The 19,371-nt window shown below is 38.2% G+C and overlaps 1 protein-coding gene across 4 annotated transcripts in view; it reads left to right on the top strand.

Annotated features, from left to right (window-relative positions):
- The window catches only part of LOC149842543 (ribose-phosphate pyrophosphokinase 1), a 34,422-nt gene extending 16,465 nt beyond the window's left edge, over positions 1–17,957 (top strand). Inside the window, exons 4-9 of one of the 4 annotated variants that reach the window (XM_090001482.1) lie at positions 6,944–7,087; positions 7,252–7,419; positions 16,008–16,077; positions 16,438–16,519; positions 17,071–17,230; positions 17,590–17,957. In XM_090001482.1, the coding sequence (XP_089857608.1) occupies positions 6,944–7,087; positions 7,252–7,419; positions 16,008–16,077; positions 16,438–16,519; positions 17,071–17,230; positions 17,590–17,628 (663 nt within the window). In that variant the 3' untranslated portion in view covers positions 17,629–17,957. Of the gene's footprint in view, positions 1–6,943; positions 7,088–7,251; positions 7,420–16,007; positions 16,078–16,437; positions 16,520–17,070; positions 17,293–17,589 lie in introns of all 4 variants that reach the window. The other 3 variants (XM_090001483.1, XM_090001486.1, XM_090001484.1) reach the window with 3 other exon arrangements.
- The last annotated feature ends 1,414 nt before the right edge of the window (positions 17,958–19,371 follow it).

Genomic DNA, 19,371 nt, shown 5'->3' with positions numbered 1-19,371 from the left:
TTTCCAATCAATGGAGGGCTTAGCACAACTTAAAGCACTATGCGGAAAGCTGTGAAATTCTCAGGATTCAGCTGAAAGGGGCTCATGCCAAGAGTACATTAAAGTTCCTTTCAGTAAATACTGATCACATCTCTCAATGCCAATACATTTTGGACGATGCAATTTCTTCTTATGTACTTGTTTTGTTAAGTTCAAGCTTGTTGAAGCAAATGTCAGAGCACAGTCTCTCTCTCTGCAGCTGTGATTTGACCTTACTAATGTTTTAATCCGTGTATATCCTTTAGTTGTGTTTACAGTTATTATACCTTTTAGGTGATTTATGATACATGTTGCTCGTTGTCTGCGATTACTTGTGATTGTTATGACTCTGAATGTTCAACTGGTAGATGCTTCAATCAATGAATCATGAATGTTCTGCTGGTAGATGTTGTTTCAGCAAATGAATATTATATTGTATTGAGAATGCCTGCAAAACTAGTATAACTGAATGTGATGGCTTAGATGTATATAAAACAAATCTTTGACAGATATTTGGTTTCAAAAAAAAAAAAAATTGGGAAGTTTATCTTGAATTGGAAATTCATGTATTTCTTTTAGGCATGGTATGATCATGTTGTATTATTGACCATGTATTTTTAGCATGAGTCTGGAAATTTCAGCATGCTTATTTTAGGCTATGTTTGCTGAAATAGAGCCCGTTATTTTCTGTGAAACAGAGCATGCTGTGTGGTAGCCGAGCTGCATTGGAAATTCATGTAGTTCTTTTCGGCATAGGGTTCCTAGCCATGTTATTATGATTGTCTGTGCATTTTAGCAAAGTCCGTGAAATATGGCATGCATAATTTAGATTGTTAGCAAAATGGTGCTTGTTTTAAGAACACATTACTTCATATGAAATCCACCATTTATGAATGTATACAGAAGCCTGCATATGCTTAAGATTGTCACATTGAGTTCAAATATATGACGGTGCACTTAGTGACATATGGATATGTGCCTTTCCGCGAGGCAGTCACTTGGGAAAACTTGCCTAATAGGCGATATTGATTGAACACCCGATGCGGGTACTGGGGTTGTTAACTTAGGTGTAATGGAAATAAAGCTGTGGAGAAACTTTGGGGTTTTGGGTACAGGTGTATACATGACATGAATGTCTGCAACCCTGAAATTCAATTCCTAGGTCCGGGTTATGTTCATGTGGGTGAATGTTAACATATGTTATGAATGAAAAGTTTCATGTGCTTACATTTATGCGACATGTTTGATTATCGTGCATTTATGAATCAGTTTCCAAGTACGTGTGCATACATGAAATCAATGTGTGTTTGGCATGCACAATCGTGCATAAATGTTCTCATGTACTTATGAATTATGGATGAATGCATGTGTGTTAAGTGATTACGTGAAAACACTCGTACATGGATGGTGAACACATGCATATGACTGTGGTAACTCATGCACATTGTTAAATTGGTTTGAATGGATGTGCATTTGGAAGCATGTTGACCTCATTGCATACATTGCATATTGTTATGCTTTTTGCATACGATGCATCGATGGTCTAAATGAATCATCATCGGCCTGGAGAGCCGTGGGTTTGGTTTTCTTTCACATATGTTTTTAACTGCATTACTTAAACCACATAAGATGGTTGGCACATTACTACACTGTTCTAGTTGTTTATATGGGATGGAGTCCCGTAAGGGTCCCCACACGGGAGGATGCAGGTTTTCATTTTACTTTCGCATATGGTGTTGCAAACTTAAATAATTGACTTTAATAAAAATATAATGAATAAGAACAGTGTAATGTACGTTCTGGGATATCTCATCTGGAGTATGAGAATCTTAGAGATCCGGTCTTGGGGAGACTGTGAGGATACAAAAACTCCGTGTGCTGTAATTTTGTCCTCTGAACCCGATATTGAGGTTCTTTCTCCTGACCACGGTTTTAGGGAAAGTCCGCCACTTTACCCGGGAGTGGTGTGTTTGACACAGTTGTTGTTTATGGTACCAAGGAAGTGACACTTGTGGGCGTAGGGTGTCCCCGACATTAGATGTGAAGGTCTAATATTCCGAAGGTGATTCGGTCGAGGGCTAAGTTGGAACCCAGTAATAAAAATACAAATTGTGTGCTAAGTTACCCTGAGAACCTACTTGACCTCGGGGATTGTACCCGTTTGGTGTATCCGCGGGCAACGGTAATTAAAAAGAGGAACTTAAAGTTGCGTGCATTTAATAGGGCATGCATATGGAAAAGAAAAGAAAACTTAAAGGTAAGATAATAAAGGAATTCATGCATTGAAAATGGTATCATGCATTTTCCTACTATGCATTAGAACATGCATATGTTATCTGTTTCCTTAATTGTTATATGTTTGGTGGATGCATGGTGTTTAACTTTCAATGTATGTTAAATGTCTTGTTGTACTAAAATTATACATCATTGTATGGTTTAATGTTTCTTTATGCATAATGGATGTACCTTGTGGTATGAATGCGTACCTGAATTATGAATTGTCATAATTGCATTTCTCTGAATCATTGTATGAATTCATATCTGTGGTTATGGGATATTTAAGTGATTGCTTTTGATGATACTTGCCAGATTGCTTCTGATAAATTGTTGACTGTTGTAGCGTAGTTTTTTACTTATTCTTGTATGGGTTGAAATTCACATTCGGCACCCATATCACATACTTGATACATTATATACTTGAAAGAAAAATTACATTAATTCCTACTTAGACAGTTGTAGTCTAATTCCTATAAATTTTCAGGTGAAGAATTGAAGTTAGAAGCGGCTGCGGGATGAGGCTTCGATCGAGATTTTGGATTTACTGTTCCAAGGATAGTATGAGAACTCTGATCTTAATTTTCATTGATATTGAAATGAAAAGAATGTTTTGGTCTTGCTCCACTTGTAATGTTTTGGAATGCTTAGCCTTATGGTATGACTGGTTTCCGCTGTTTAGAAAAAAAAAATCTTCAAAAATTTGGGTTAAGATTTTGGGGCGTTACACGTGCGCCTCAAGGCGAGGCGTGCGCCTCAAGGTTGAGGTGCATGCCTCATTCTGTCGTCTTTAAAAATAAAAGAGAGAGAGAGAGAGGGCCAATAGGGAACTACCCTCTCCCCCCTCTCGACAGAAGAAGAAGAATAAGAATCTTGTGCTCTCTCTCTCACCTCTACCGATACGTACCCCCCTCTCACTCTCCTTCATCTCTTCTTCTTGTTATTATGTTCTTCTCCTCCTTCCTCTGTCGATCTTCTTCTTCTTCTCATTCTTCTGTTCTTCCTCTCCTCATCCTTCTTCTTCTGCGGATCTTCTTTTTCTTCTTCTTCTTCTTCCTCTCCCGATCTTCTTCTTCTGTTCTTCCTCTCCTCATCCTTCTTCTTCTGCTGATCTTCTTTTTCTTCTTCTTCCTCTGCCGATCTTCTTCTTCTTCTTCCCTATCTTCTTGTTCTTCTGACATTCTTTTTCTTTAGAAAATTACTTTTTCTCTTAAATTAATTAATATATTACTTTTTTCTATTAAAAAATTGACCAATTAATTAATTAATCATTTTTTAATATTTTTTGTTAAGCTTACGCCTTACGCATCGAGGCTTACATCTCGCTTCACGAGTGGGTCTTATGCCTCAACGCTATTCACAAAATTGCTAGCTACCCTTTTTCCTTTGGGATGTGTATGTATGTATATGTCTGTGGGTTGCATTAAGTAAATGACTTGTTAAAAAAAATGTCTATTCATAATGTGTGCGCACACATGTTATGCGTCCATAATGTGCAGTCTGCAGCAAGTGTATGTTATATACTTCGTTGGTATGTGGTCAAAAGTGTTAGGTGATGCATATGTGCTGGCCCCTTGGGTGCGTAAGTAATGCCTAGAAACCCCAATTAAAAATCAATGATTAAACAAATCTTTAAAAAATCTAAAAAATCTAAATTATTACTAAATCAGGGTTTAGTATTTTGTTAACAACACACATTATTTTGTTCTTTTGTTTCTGTTAATTTGTTCCTGGTGGGCTCTTGCATAGTGCCTACCTTTCATCTAATGCTGGCTTGTTGGTGGCCAGCAGCCAGGCTAAATTTTTGTAGGCCATTTATTTCAACTTTATTTAAAAAAAAATTCATGATCTTTTTTAATCTATGATGAAATTTTTCTTAGAAACCAGATTTTGGAATCTCATGAAACGTTCCATTCTTGTGAATATCCTGAGGATGCAAAGTGGTATTACAGTACTTCTGTGGAAGCCATGGACTGGACGTATAGCTTGTGCTTTTTACCCCTTAGTTATTCCTTCTTGATGTCTGCATGATATACATAAAATCCTACCTTTACACAGCTAACCTGTACTATCCGTCCATAACTAGTCTTAGCCATAAGTCTAACATCATTCCTTATGTCATCCCTTCAAAGAAAAAGAAAAAAAAAACATTATTCACATCAATTTCCTTGTGATTTGGGGTTTCTTTAAGAATACAATTGTGCTCCATTGTGCATTATCGCCTCATTCTATTGTTCACTGTCAGATGCACCCTAGCCACATACAGTTTTCTTGGTAACAATTGTCCATTGTAGGCATGGATTACTTATTGCTATAAGTGCATTATTTTTAAGTGTACCATTGTCTAAGACTCCAAGTTGACATGGATTACTTATTACCAATCTTGCAAAATATAAGTGCATTATCTAAGTGTGCTCTCTAGTCATAAAAGGTTTATGTCTGGAAATTGATCCTGTTTTCTTGTATCAGTTAGAATGACAAATTTAAATCTGCACTGTTTTATTTTTAAATCGTTGATATCATAGACATTCAATATAAATTGATATATCTGTATGCAAACTATATATATATATATATGGGTCACTTGAATATGTGAACCGGACTGTGAAACTAGGCATTTCAGATACTTTTTTTTTCAAATCCAACCCTGCAGATGCATTCAGCATAATCCATTTGCAAGGAATTGACTGTTGGATCATGTATTTTTTAATAAAAAAATACAATTTTTGGATGCTTGAATATTTAGGAAAATTCTGAGCTGTTGATTTTCAAGCCTTAAAAGATCCTTATGCATCGTAATCAGATGATCCAAGAGTCTGTTTCTATAAAACAAAGCATCTAGATCACATCTGTACAGTTAAAAAAAACTATGAAAATCTCGGTTCATACTCTAGTTCACATATTTCCAGTTAACATATTCTAGTAGTTCTATATGTATGCACTATATGTATGCATGTATGTATGAGAAAGGAGACTGTCCAAGCCAAGGAAGGTCCAAACCACTTTCAAAAGTCAATTATAGATGTGCTTTTTTGCAAATATAAGTGCACAGATGTGATCTACATGATCAAAAACCTAAGAACCAACACTTGGATCAAGTCTTTTTGACTTGTAAATGGGATTTTATAATGTGCTAAAAATCGACGGTTGAAATTTTTGAAATTTCTTTAGACTAGAAATCATATTTATACATCAAAAAAACTTGATTCAAGTGTTGTTCTTAGGTTTTTGTCCACTTAGATCACATCCATGCACTTAGATTTTCAAACACATCTAGAATTGCTTTTTGAAAGTGGTTTGGACGGTCTCTCTCTCTCTCTCTCTATCTATCTATCTATCTATATATATATATCTATATCTATGGACAATCCAACAATAGGACGGTCCAACAAGGTCCCACATCACCTGGACCGTCCAATTGGACGGCCTAGATGATGCAGAACCTCCCTCTCTCTCTCTCTCCCTCCCTCTTGACTTTTCCCTCTCCCCACCCTTCTCCAAACCCTCTCCCTCTGCTACTCTGAAGCTGTCATCAGAGTGGACGAGTGCTCTGCCACTCCCTAGGAACCGCCAATAAGCTGCCGCCATAGTCAGCTGCCTGCCAGAGGCTGCCCTCCGGTGGTTGGTTTCTTGATGTTTTTTTTTTTGGTTTGAGGGGTGGCCACAGGCCACCCAAATATTTCATGCCACTGGTGGGTGGGTGGGTGGGTGGTGGTTGGCCACTTGGCACCCATAGCCACTCATTGGCGTGAGAGAGAGAGAGAGAGAGAGAGAGAGAGAGAGAGAGAGAGAGAGAGAGAGAGAGAGAGAGAGAGAGAGAGGTGTCTGTCTGGCAGTTGGCCGACGACTGTCCGACGGTGGGTGACCGAATTCACAATAGCAGGGATAGGGGATGCATCGGAGAAGAAGGGAAGGGTGTTGGGTGGAAGACTTGATGGGGAGAGAGTGAGGTACATCAGGCTGGTGGGTGAGCAGTGACTGGGAAAGGCATTGTGGACTTGTGGTCCAGCATCATCTGTGCCATCCAATCAAGTGATCCGATGGTCCTGATGGTGCTAGATTGTCCTACTGCTGGATGGTCTCCATTCCCCATATATATATATATATATATATATATATATATATGCAGGTGAGGGAGTAGAGTTTTTCCCTCGGAGAGCAATCACATAAACCAAGAACGAAATTTAGAGTTTGAATTCAATAAATCTCATTAAAAAATAAGGAACTGTACATGCCTATTTATAGAAACAATAAAAGATAAAAGAGTAAAATACACATCTACAATCCACCTTAGAGAAGACTCAAAGGGGGGCGTCCCACCAGAGTACAGGACTGCAGGCTGGGTGGGATACTCTAGAGAATCTCAGGAGAAGTGGGAGACTTTATCTCTCCTACGCCACTCTAGTTGGGCTAGTCTAGGGTGGATCTGGGATCTGGCTGATCGGACCTGGGGTGTGTGTGGGTCTGTAACAGGTGTACAATTTCTCAGCTTTGCACAATTAGCTAAGTGATATTGCATTATACAGCAATAGTGACCTATTTATTAGGTCTTTCTTTTCTTTTTCTTTCTTTTTGTAAAAATAAAACATTAAATCATTCAAGTTGCTTTTGTTTCTTGTTGGTCCTCATACTTTGGTGATCGCTTTGTCAGACCCAAGGGCGTGAATCTATTGCAGCCAAGCTTGTTGCAAATTTGATCACAGAGGCTGGTGCAAATCGTGTTCTTGCTTGTGATCTTCATTCTGGTCAATCAATGGGGTACTTTGATATTCCAGTGGATCATGTGTATGGGCAGGTAAATGGTGGATATTCTATAAACACTCCAAGTTCTTTGAATGCATTATAACTTTAGTTGTATATAAATGTCTCATGAATGATGTATGTGTAATGTCTTCTATACAAGAGAGTGAGTTGGTCCTGACTGATTGGTTACATCACACTTTTGATGTCTTTCTGTAGCCTGTGATTCTTGATTACTTGTCTAGTAAGGCCAAATCTTCAAATGATTTGGTTGTTGTCTCGCCTGATGTTGGAGGTGTTGCTCGGGCACGTGCTTTTGCTAAAAAACTATCTGATGCACCTTTAGCGATTGTTGATAAAAGGCGTCATGGGCACAATGTTGCTGAGGTAAGATGTCTTTGTCGGTTGTGATCAGGGTTGCACGTTCCACCTCTTGGATTTATTCGAGTTGCTTGCATTTTTCCATTCTAGAATAATTATGGAATTGTCAAACATGATCTGTTTGTTGTGGAACATGGAATATGATGGGAGTCATGGTTTTGCCAGTTTTCATCTCATAACAGAGTATAATTTCTGATTGCTTGATATAGTTGAAGTCTGCATGTTCTATTGCACATTCTTTGAATAATTTTTATGTCTTAATCCTGTTTGATAGAGCATAAGTGTGTTGCGCACATCATCGTTTTCTTCAGTGACTCACGTACCTGTTTGCTGACAAAACTCTCTCTAGCAAATCTTCAAGCATAGTGGGAGTATTTAATATCATTCAAAGGAACATAGGGCTTGTTCTGGATGTGTTTTGAGTTTTATGTAGCTTATAGATATTAAAATTTAGTTTCTAGTATCATTCAAAAATAATGGTTACATTTTCTGGAGATTACAAACAGAATTCTGTATTTCATACCAATGACAAGCAGATGAATTCAGTTTTAGGTGGGTCTTGTTTGAATATAGGCCAGACCCAAGTGCATTTGCTTGTTAGTAATTAATTTTGGTCAAACCATGGTCGCCGGTCAAGGAAGCAAGAAGCGATACAAGAAGCGGGAGCGGGAAGCGAGGCACTTTCAAAATTTTAGGAAGCAGGAAGCGTGGGACGACTTAGAAGCTAATCACGAACCGTCTCGGAAGCGAACCAGAAGCGACTTAGGAAGCAAAAAAAAAAGAAAAAAAAAGGAAAGCGAGGGGAAGCGCGCTTCCCATAAAAGGGAAACACGCTTCCCAAAAGAAGGGACGCTTCTCCATGCATTTCGGAAGCGCGACGTTTTGCACTTTCGAAACGCATATGTTAAATCTTGAGTCTCCACCTGAGCCGATCTGCAACAGGAGAAATAAAGAAAAAAAGAAGATAGAGGAAGAGAGAAACAATAGAGAGTTATCAACTGCAATAGGCTCACGTATTTCACTTAATGATATGTGACCTAATAATTAATATTTATACAACACAGGTTACAAAACAGTTTTAAAGTAAATACAATATTACAAGAATGACACAAGGACGTCAAACACGCAATATGCAGTTCGGGTTTGGATTTGACCCGCCGACCCAAACGGGTCCAACCTATTTGACGACATTTAATAGCCTCCCTCAAGTTGTGCGTGGTCTTGTACCATGGACAACTTGTTCTTTAAGAATCATAATCTACTTTTTGTTAATCCCTTTATAAATAAATCTGCCACCTGGTCTTCCGTAGAGATGAAGAGATGCTCATTCTCTTTGTCTTCAACCTTCTGTCGGATGAAATGCTGATCTATCTCAATATGTTTTGTCTTACTATAAATGGGATTGAAGGATATTTTGATGGCACTCTGGTTATCACACAATATGATAGATTTTGAGATCCGTTCTTCCAACTCATTCAACAAATGCCTTGTCCAAGTAGCTTCAGCAGTTGCAGCAGCCATTGATCGGTATTCAACTTCAGTACTTGATCTAGCTATTGCTTTTTGTTTTCTATTGCTCCACGATACTAAGTTTTCTCTAAGAAAGATGCAATACCCAGCAACTTACTTCCTTTCATCAGGATCTCCTGCCCAGTCGTCATCACTGTAGACCATGACGTCATGCATATCTTCGCTTTTCCAACTTTTCTTATATACCAACCCATCTCCAACCGTACCTTTTAAATATCTCAACACTCTCTTGACTGCATCCATATGTCCCATTCGTGGCTCATGCATAAACTGAGACACTTGATTGACTGATATCAGGGCGAGTAAAAGTAAGATATTGAAGCATCCCGACTACACTTCGATATCTTGTAGGATCTGGGTACAAATCTCCATCCTGAGAGCTGAGCTTTTGATGTAAGACACTTGGTGTAGGCAAAGGCTTACAATCTTGCATGCCAAATTTTCTCAACAAATCCAATGTGTATTTATGTTGTGTCAGTGTTAAGCAATCACGCTTCCTGTCTACCTCAACTCCAAGGAAGTATCACAAATCTCCTAAGTCTTTCATCTTAAATCTTTGACTTAAGAGTCCTTTTATTTCCTCAATGTGGCTCATTGAGTTTCCTGTAATAATGATATCATCAACATATATCAACAACAGGGTGGTGATGCCTTTGTCCTTGAAGACGAACAGTGAGTGGTCCAAGAAGGACCGAGAGAACCCATGTTTCTGTATTTTCAGAGAGAAGCTTTCAAACCACGAGCGTGAGGCTTGCTTCAAGCCATAGATAGCTCTGTTTAACCTGCATACATGTGTGCTTGGGTCTCCCTCAGCATATCCAGGAGGTTGTTCCATGTAAACTTCTTCCTTCAAGTCTCCATGAAGAAATGCATTTTTGATATCCAACTGACTCAATGTCCATTTATGCTGGACCGCTAAAGACAATATAATTCTTATTGTTCCCATTTTAACTACGGGACTAAAAGTTTCATCATAGTCTTGCCCATATTCTTGTGTAAATCCCTTCGCAACAAGCCTGACTTTATATCGTTCTATGGTGCCATCGGGTTTGTACTTAATCTTGTAAACCCATTTAGAATCAACAATATTTTTGTTAGGAGATCTGAGAACAATTTCCCATGTCTGACATTCATAGAGCGCTTCCACCTCTTCATTCATGGCCTCAATCCATTTATTTGATTTCACGGCTTGATGAAACCCTACGGGTTCATCTTGCTTATCAACTTGAGATAAAAAGAGTTGAAAATCCATAGAAAAATTATTGTAGCTGACCCACCTGTCAATAGGATGTCTGATTCTATTTGAACTCCTTATGCTTCCAACATGCACATGGGTATTTGGTTCTATGTGACGAACGAGAGAAGTACCTTTTTCTCTTCGCACGTAGACATTACCTTTAAATTTATCAATGGGGTGAGTCTGTGAGTTTACACATTCTTCAGCATATGAAGCCCCATTTGTCTGATCACCCAATTGAGGTAAGTACTCTTGGCCTGAGTCGATGTCATTCTGGTCAGCCGACTGTGTCTCCTGAGTACACTAAGGTGAGCAATCGCCGTAAATACTTGCAAATAATTCTGCATTCAGCCATGGATGATAAACTTTCTCTCTGGGAATTATTTGGTAGGTATTAAGTAATCCAAAATCATTCTCATCGAACACAACATTCCTGAAAATTTTGACACGCCTAGTCGTAGGGTCATATCACCGATACCCTTTGTAATCATCTGCGTATCCCACGAACCTACACTTGAAAGCCTTTGTTTGAAATTTATTTATGAGAGAATCATCAATATGAACATAGCAAGTGCATCCAAAAACACACAGAGCATTATAATCAGGCTGAATTCCGAAAAGAGAAAGATATGGTGAACTATTCTGTAAAATTGTCATGGGCAAACGATTTATAATGTAGATTGCTGAATGGAATGCTTCTGTTCACAGACTAATGGGGAGATTACTGTCATGCATCATGCTTATGGCTGTTTTAACAATATGCCTATGCTTTCTCTCATCGATCCCATTTTGTTGTGGTGTATGTGGACAAGACACTGTACGCTTTATTCCATTACTTTGAAGAAAATCAATAAAATCCTTCGATGTATACTCACCACCTTCGTCACAATGAAGATGCAGAATATTGGTATAGAAGTGGTTTTGAACGAAGGCATGAAAGTTGCGAAATATGTGAAAGGTTTCAGACTTATGCTCATAAAGAATATCCAAGTATAATGAAAGTAACTGTCAATAAAGATGAGATGATATTTGTTGTCAGAAAGGGAACAAACAGGTGCAGGGCCCCAAACATCAGAATAAACAATTTCAAAAGGCCTTGAAGCTCTTTTATTTATAGAATCAAAAGGAAGTACATGACTCTTATGCATTTGACAACTGAAGCACTTTTTATTATTTTCATCAAGTGTTAAACTCGATTTAGGAATCAAGTTTCTTGAAATAAGTTTCTCAAGAAATGAATGACTGCAGTGACCAAGACGGTCATGCCAAAGACTTGGCTTATTACATTTGGAAAAACTAAAAACAGACTCAGGACCTGACACAAATAACTCAGACTGAAAAGACTTAGACTTCAATGATGGCTTTAAGAAAGAACTGGTATGCGCAAATGCATCTTCCTTGAAGATGTACATATTTCCTTGTCGCTCCCTTTCAACGAATGTCTCCCTCGTTCGAAGATCCTTGACACGCACAGAAGAGGGAGTAAATTCAACATAAACATGTGTATCATCAACAAGTTTAGACACCGAAATAATATTCTTTTTGATGTTAGGAGCATGGACAACATTTGACAAACTGAGGGATGATTTTGACAAGGGAATGATTGTATCTCCAATGTGAGAAATATGATGGTGAGAGCCATCTCCAGTGACAATACTATTTTTACCAAAATAAGAAATCGAGCTTGAGAGCTTACCAACATCCCCCGTAACATGGGTCGTTGCTCCTGAATCAACATACCACAGTCCTTGATCATTCTGCTTCAAGTGCAACCTAGACAATGCTGCCAGTAGAAGTTGTTTTACCTCCCCATCGGTTTTGGTAACATTATCTTCTTTCTTGCTTTTAGTGTTTTGCAACTTTCCTTTATTTTGAGGATTAAACCAACAATTTGCTTTAATATGTCTCTTTTTATTACACAGGTGACATGTTGGAACAACTCTTTGATTTTGGTTTCTCGTATTGGAATTGAACGGCATATTGGGTGTAGGAAGCAAACCTGGACTAGCAAATCTGCCACGACCTCTTCCTCCTCTGAAATTATTTCCTCCACGACCACGACCAAAAGAGAGCCAGTAGCCAAAACATCTTGGGAATCAGATTGAGCACCAAAATCTTCAGCAATACCTTTCAACGACATTTCGTACTGTAAAAGTTTTGCCCGGAGGTCCTTAAATATGGGAAGAATGGGAAAACACAACAATGATGTCACCAAGACGTGATAATCTGGGCCCAAACCATTCAGCATCTGTTGTACTTTATCCTTGTTCGACACTTCACATCCAATGATGGCGAGTTGATTTGTAATGGTATTTATCTTGTTCAAATATTCCATGATCGATAGGTTGCCCTTTTTGAGAAGCTGGAATTCACGCTTGAGAAACAAAACTCTGGCTTCAGATATCTAAGAATATGTCTGTGTCAACCTGTTCCACAATTCCATCACAGTGCAGTTATCTGGAATAGCAACTAGCACTTCCTGAGATAAGGTAGATGTGATGTATGCAATTAATGCCTGATCTTTCTTCATCCAAGCAACATAATCCAGATTTCGAACAAGTTTAGTAGATGCAGCTCCTTGTGCGTCTGTTTCCTCCTTTGCGATGAACTCTGGTGGGGCTGGAATGGATCCATCCAGATGACCAAAGAGATCTTGCTCCTGATAAAGGGAACTATTTGTCTCTTCCAAGTCAGGAAATTTGAATTGTTTAATTTCTCAGAGACAAGCTGGCTAAGAAAGTTTGAGGACAGACCAGACTGAGTTGAAGAGGAATCCATAATTATGGGGTACGTAAATCTGAAGAGAAAGTACTCAAAGAGAGAACTAAGAGGACCTGTTACAATTGAATTTGAATTTGTCCCTCTCCTTTTTTTTTTTGATAACCGGGATCAGATCACGTGAATATTGCGATGAACTTCAATGTTCATGAACTAGATCATTTGAACACACCATGTTTGATTAGCACTAATAGACCTTTAAGAAAATATTGTTATACATGGATCACGATAAAATCGTGTTTTCAGATTTATCGTGATATCATGTTTTCAGATTTATCAACAATCAGTTTTCAGATGAGAGAATAAGAAAACTGTCAATAAAGAAAACGTGATATCGTGTTTTCAGATTTATCACCAATCAGTTTTCAGATGAGAGAATAAGAAAAATAGAAATCAAAGAAATAGTGATTCTAAGATAAAGAATCACAGCAAATGGTCTGCAAACTGTTGATTCAAGGAAACACGTTTATTTAGGTAACGATTTGGAAGAAAGGATGTTACCTGCTGCATCCGATTTGAAGGAAGAATAGATTTTAAAGAAGAGGACATGTTTCAGACGAGGACACGACCAACCCAGAATAGGTTTAAAGAGAGAACAAATGTTTCAGATGAGGACACGACCGGCCTAGAATAGGTTTAAAGAGAGAACAGATTTTGTTAAGGAGACAATACAGTAACCCATATTTCACTAGAGAAGAAAAGCCAAGAACGATGAAGGAGGGGTATTTCCTGATTAAAAGTAGACAGTGATCTCTATCTTCATACCTTTTGGAAACAATACCAAGCCCTAAATCCGACGCTGCTCTGATACCATGTTAAATCTTGAGTCTCCACCTGAGCCGATCTGCAACAGGAGAAATAAAGAAGAAAAGAAGATAGAGGAAGAGAGAAACAACAGAGAGTTATCAACTGCTATAGGCTCACGTATTTCACTTAGTGATACGTGACCTAATAGTTAATATTTATACAGCACAGGTTACAAAACAGTTTTGAAGTAAATACAATATTACAAGAATGACACAAGGATGTCAAACACGCAATATGGAGTTCGGGTCTGGATCTGACCCGCCGACCCAAATGGGTCCAACCTATTTGACGACATTTAATAGCGTATCGGGGAAGCACACTTCCCCTATGGTACAGGCACTTCCGGTAACTCTGGGTCAAACCTAGTTGGTCTGGTCCTGAGTATGGATTATATTTGAGTTGGTCCGTCTATATTGGATCGATGCCTGGAAGTTAATTGATCCAGATGAGGTTTAGTGGAATGAAGGTACCCAAGAGGGTTCGATGTCTATAGGGCCCATGTGGGCGTGGTCATGAATAAAGTTGTATGTTTGGGCTTGGAATATATGGTTTACAGGCCCTGGTACATTGGATCTGGTTCAGAGATGGTTTGAATACAAGAACATTCAAGTCAAATTCAAAGAGTATATATCAGATTCGGGTTATATTGAAGAGGGTCTAGGTCAAACTTGATTTCTATCTATAGGTTGCGGCTTTTGGTGCACATCATCTATAAACCAGTGTCAGGGTTGAGAACAGGTCAGGTATCAGTCATTTGGGGGTTGATTTTCATCTCAGTAAAATTGTTATGGATCAGGTATATCTTGGGCTACATCGAGTTTATACCAAGATCAGTCCATATCCAATGTTTTCACTTTAAAAGGCTACATATTTACTTGTTTGTTTGCTTTTATGGTATGTATATCCTATAACCCATGTAACACAAACTCTTCTAACAGGGCACCTTATCCGCGTCGCACCCGCACCCGGGCTGGTGCAACACTTGGACACAGCTTCCTTTGTGTTAGGTGAAGTCAACAACACTGAGGTCCATTTTTATCCAAAAGTAGATTCAGTTAACCCTAATTAAGTCCATTTTTATCTATATTATATATATAAATACATAAATGCACACACATACGCTTAGTGTTAACTTAAAACTGTTAAAAATTATATATACCCTCCCCGCTCTCCTGCACCCAAGTTTTTTTAAAGTGCCACATCCACACCCGGACCCGGACCTGCACCTATGTGACATAGCCTATAACTAATGATGAATTGGGTAGGAGTTGAGCCCAGGTCTGGATCTCACCTGATTATATAATGTGCTTCAGATCTGGATCTGGATGCATGTGCAGATCTGTTACCGCATACGACAAATTACCCTTGAAAAAAACAATGTACGAGTATCTTCAGTCTATGCACAACTTCATTAATGGACAGGCTTCAGATTGGCGGGCTCATTTTGATACTTCCTTTAGAAGCAGCACACACACACAAAAAAAAAGAAAATACTGGGATTATTTACTTTCTTTGGCCATTAGTCAAAGTCTATGACATGGCACCGGACAGTCCATTCTCTTTTCTGTCTCCTTACCAGACACTTATTGTGTCAGAAATGGCAGGGCACAATACGAGGCCTGGTAGGCATTTGTTGAATAGATTTTCTCATAGCTTTTGTGCCTGGATACACAGAGAACCATATTGCCTCCCATGTTGACCTGGGTAAGGATCTGGGTGGTACCATGGAGAATTTTTTAAAGACAGCGATCAAATGGAGACATGTGCATGTAAAGAAACACACATGCTTTTAGGGTGCAAAGTGCACACATGCTTTTAGGGTGCAAAGTGCAAATCAACTGCTTTTGTTATCTTAATGTCACAAGATCGTCAATCACTAGTTCATACTTTTCAGGTGGCAATACAAGATTATATTTACACTGCTCTTTTACATGTTCAGTTATGTCAACATGCTCTAGTTGAACAAAGTTCCCATGCATAATTCATACTGGTGTGCATCTTCATGTCCACATGCTAGATATTTTCTTCAATAGCATGAAATTTTGGGTTGCTGACCAACTTTTTGACAAGATCTGTGGAAATTCTTTTCCAAGTGTGCTTCATGAATTGTCTGCAAAGATGCCTGACTTTGATTTACTGCCTATGGCATTTATATAACGGGTTTCTTGGATGTCATAAACTACTCATGGTATCTTTTTCAAGAAAAAAAGGATATAATTGCTTGTGTGATGACACTCTGCAGGTCATGAATTTGATAGGAGATGTTAGGGGAAAGGTAGCTGTTATGGTGGATGACATGATTGATACTGCAGGTGAGAGCTGCCAAGGGTCAACACTTGTTCACTCCAGCGTCTGTAGTCATGTTTAGATGAATAACATGGGCAACTTTATGTGTCTTTCTGCTTACTCTGGCGTCACTCTTGCCCATTGATTGTAAGAGTTGGGCTTATAATTTTTCAGCAGAGGAACTCTTTCCAAAAAACACTAGGCTACTGGTCTATATGGCAGCTAGCTTTTGTTGTTGGCCTGTTTGTTTCATGGATGGAAATCCAACATGCAGCATTGCTTGTGTCTGCTATGTTATGTGTATGTTCTAGATCTACTTCAATATGACTTGGTATACTATTCCATTCTTCTCGACTTACTTTTGGCTTATTATGTTCTGGGTTCAGGGACTATAGCAAAAGGTGCAGCACTTCTGCATCAAGAGGGTGCAAGGGAAGTCTATGCATGTAGCACTCATGCTGTTTTTAGGTAACTATCTCTTCATCTGAAATTGCTTCTTTTGGTTAGCCTTATACAGTTAAAAATATTGTTTGCTCAAAATATAGCTATTTTACTTATTGTGAAGTTACTCAAGGTTTTTCAAAATTGGCATGCCCATTCCCATTCTTAGATGCTAAGAAAACATTTTTATTATCATAAAGCTCTCTGGGCGGCAGACATACAAGGAAAAATGGGACTATGGTTCCGGTTTCACTTGTAAATGCAAAATACAGTATATGGATTCATTTGCTGCCTTTCTGGGTTGTTGTTTCCAAAATTATTTCTTTCAGGTACCCAAATGAATTTGAAGGCACTTAAAAATGAGGTCAATCTACTAATTTAGTGATTCTTTCTGTAGATCATTTTCTAGTGACCATGTATCAGTTCTACTTGGGTTCTATTTTATATTTGATTGGTTTGATATTAGCTTTTCATCTATAGGGTTTAGTGAATAAAATTCTGTGTTTCTTCTACTCCATGTCATTTTATATTTAAAATGGTTCTAATGATCTTTTGTGCATTCGACATGTCAATGACAGTCCTCCTGCAATTGAGAGATTATCAAGTGGCTTATTTCAAGAAGTTATCATTACAAACACTATCCCTGTGATGGAGAAAAATTATTTCCCCCAGCTGACTGTTCTTTCAGTTGCAAATCTTCTTGGAGAGACCATTTGGCGTGTTCATGATGACTGCTCTGTGAGTAGCATTTTCCAGTGATAGGATTGAATCATCAGTCAATTAGATAACTCCAATGGGGTGTAAGCTTTCCTGGTACTATTTTAATTTTGTCAGCATCATCTCTGCTCTTCTTTCTTGTTTCTTCTCTCTGTCAAAAGCTCTGGCTTCAATAATGCCTTTTTGTAACTACCATTCATAAATTACATCTTCAGCTTGTTTTTTGTCACCTAGAACAAAATTCATGCATCATGGAGTTGTCCCTTTGAATTCATTGAAATAGTGGTGTTGGGTATGGGAAATTATACATTAATTGTATCAAAAATTTTGTTATTCAGTTGGACTGAGTAAGCTTCTTGTTGGATTTCGTTGATTGCCAGGGTGGCTTTGAACCCTTTTCCAGCCTGGGAATTGATTGAATCTCTTTGAAGATGGGAAACTGTATGTAGATGTTTGGGTTTATCCCGACGGCTTGTCCCTGCTTTACTTTCTATTTTCCATTTTTTGGCGAACAAAGAATTGTCACGACCTGCTCCCAGATTGCGTTTGTGATGCTCAATTGGTATTATATGCATTAATTGGAAACTTAGTAATGTAATCCAAGTCCAACTGGATCTCAAAATATGTAGCTATGGGTCATGTTTCCATATGCCTTAATATTCTGTACAAAAGAGGAAAGTAGCACTATTGCAATTCCAAATGTTATACACTGAATAATCAAATGTCAAAAAATATGATGATTGATGTACCATTGACTGTATCATAATCTGCTGGTACTCTGTGTGTGTGCTTTGCTTATCCTTTGTAAGTTTATCTGGTTATTGAGAATTCCTTCTTTTGCTTGTGCTCGCACTGAACTTGGTGGTCAGTTTAGGTTCCTTTTTTATTTCCTTTGCATAATCTATGGAATTCAGCCCCTTTGCTTTGTGGATTAATATGACCTGCCCAGTCAGGGGGTGTTAACTAAATTAAATTGATGAGATTGGGTGTCAACATACCTAGACATTTTGCTTTCTTGAACATGGGGAAATAAAGAAGTCATTGCAATTGCCTAAAAGAATAGGCCTACTAAAGGCACAAAAATAAATAGTAGTTGGTGTGTTGTATTCAATTGATATTTCTTGTTGTTATAGTTGTTATGAACATATCTAGATGTCTACTAGAATCTTGTGCCAAAACAATTTGGTGAAGTGCCTATTGAGCGGTTGTAAGTGCTCAATTCTTTGAGCTTCAATCTTGTGAGATTTCTCTTTTTTTAAGAAATTTTAGTGAGATATGGATTTTATGAATTCATGATAAATAAAAAATTATGATTTTTTAAAAGTTCATTGATATTTTTTAGCTTCTGCTCTACTTGGATTGATGGAATCATGACGTGTTTCCACGAGGACTTTTGCTGTGGTTGTGAATGGGGAACCACCGGTGATGTATTTTGTTCAAGGGGAATTCGCCAAGGGAACACCCTTTCCCCATATCTTTTTTTGATCGTAATGGGAACATTTTCCAGGAGTTTTTTTTGCGCAGAAATAAATAATTTATCCCGGCTGCTATCAAGAGGTTTAGATGGAGTCAATAGTTTTTGTGTAGACCATGCACTGTTCTTCTTGAAGGATACCAAATACACAATATACAATTTTAAAAACATTCTCAGCCATTTTTAAGCGGTGTCATGTTTATTCTGCTTTTATTTCTTTCAACTTGCCTCCAAGTAGAGTGATTCATGTCAAAAGATATTTTTGATGGAAGATTGATCAATTAGCATTTAAATCTTATGGGGTTCCTATAGATAGACTCACATTGGATCTTTGTGGTGCTTTGGTGTAGAAAGGAATGAAAAGTTTAGGATCATGGAGTGAAAAGTTACTTTCTATGGCTGGTCAGTTGGTGCTCACTAAATCAGTATTAAAATCGTGTCCCATTTACTGGAAGATGAATTTTAGACTATTACAACAAATTATGAGGAACTTATGGCATAGCTCTGACGCATCTCATAGGCTTCATTTGTTACCTTGGGAGGATGTGTAAACCTCTTCCAGGTGGGTTGGGTTTGAGAAAGATCCAGGATTCTAATCTTTGTTCATCGGCCATGCTAGCATGGATGGTGGCATCGAATCAAAAGATCTTTGGATCTCGGTTGGTATCGATCAAATATGCGAATCATG

Source organism: Nuphar pumila, chromosome 3, assembly GCF_984573655.1.
Source record: "Nuphar pumila chromosome 3, dmNupPumi1.hap1.1, whole genome shotgun sequence".
Classification (NCBI taxonomy): domain Eukaryota; kingdom Viridiplantae; phylum Streptophyta; class Magnoliopsida; order Nymphaeales; family Nymphaeaceae; genus Nuphar; species Nuphar pumila.
Note: the sequence above shows the minus strand (reverse complement) of the source record. Positions and strands in the feature narration are given on the sequence as shown.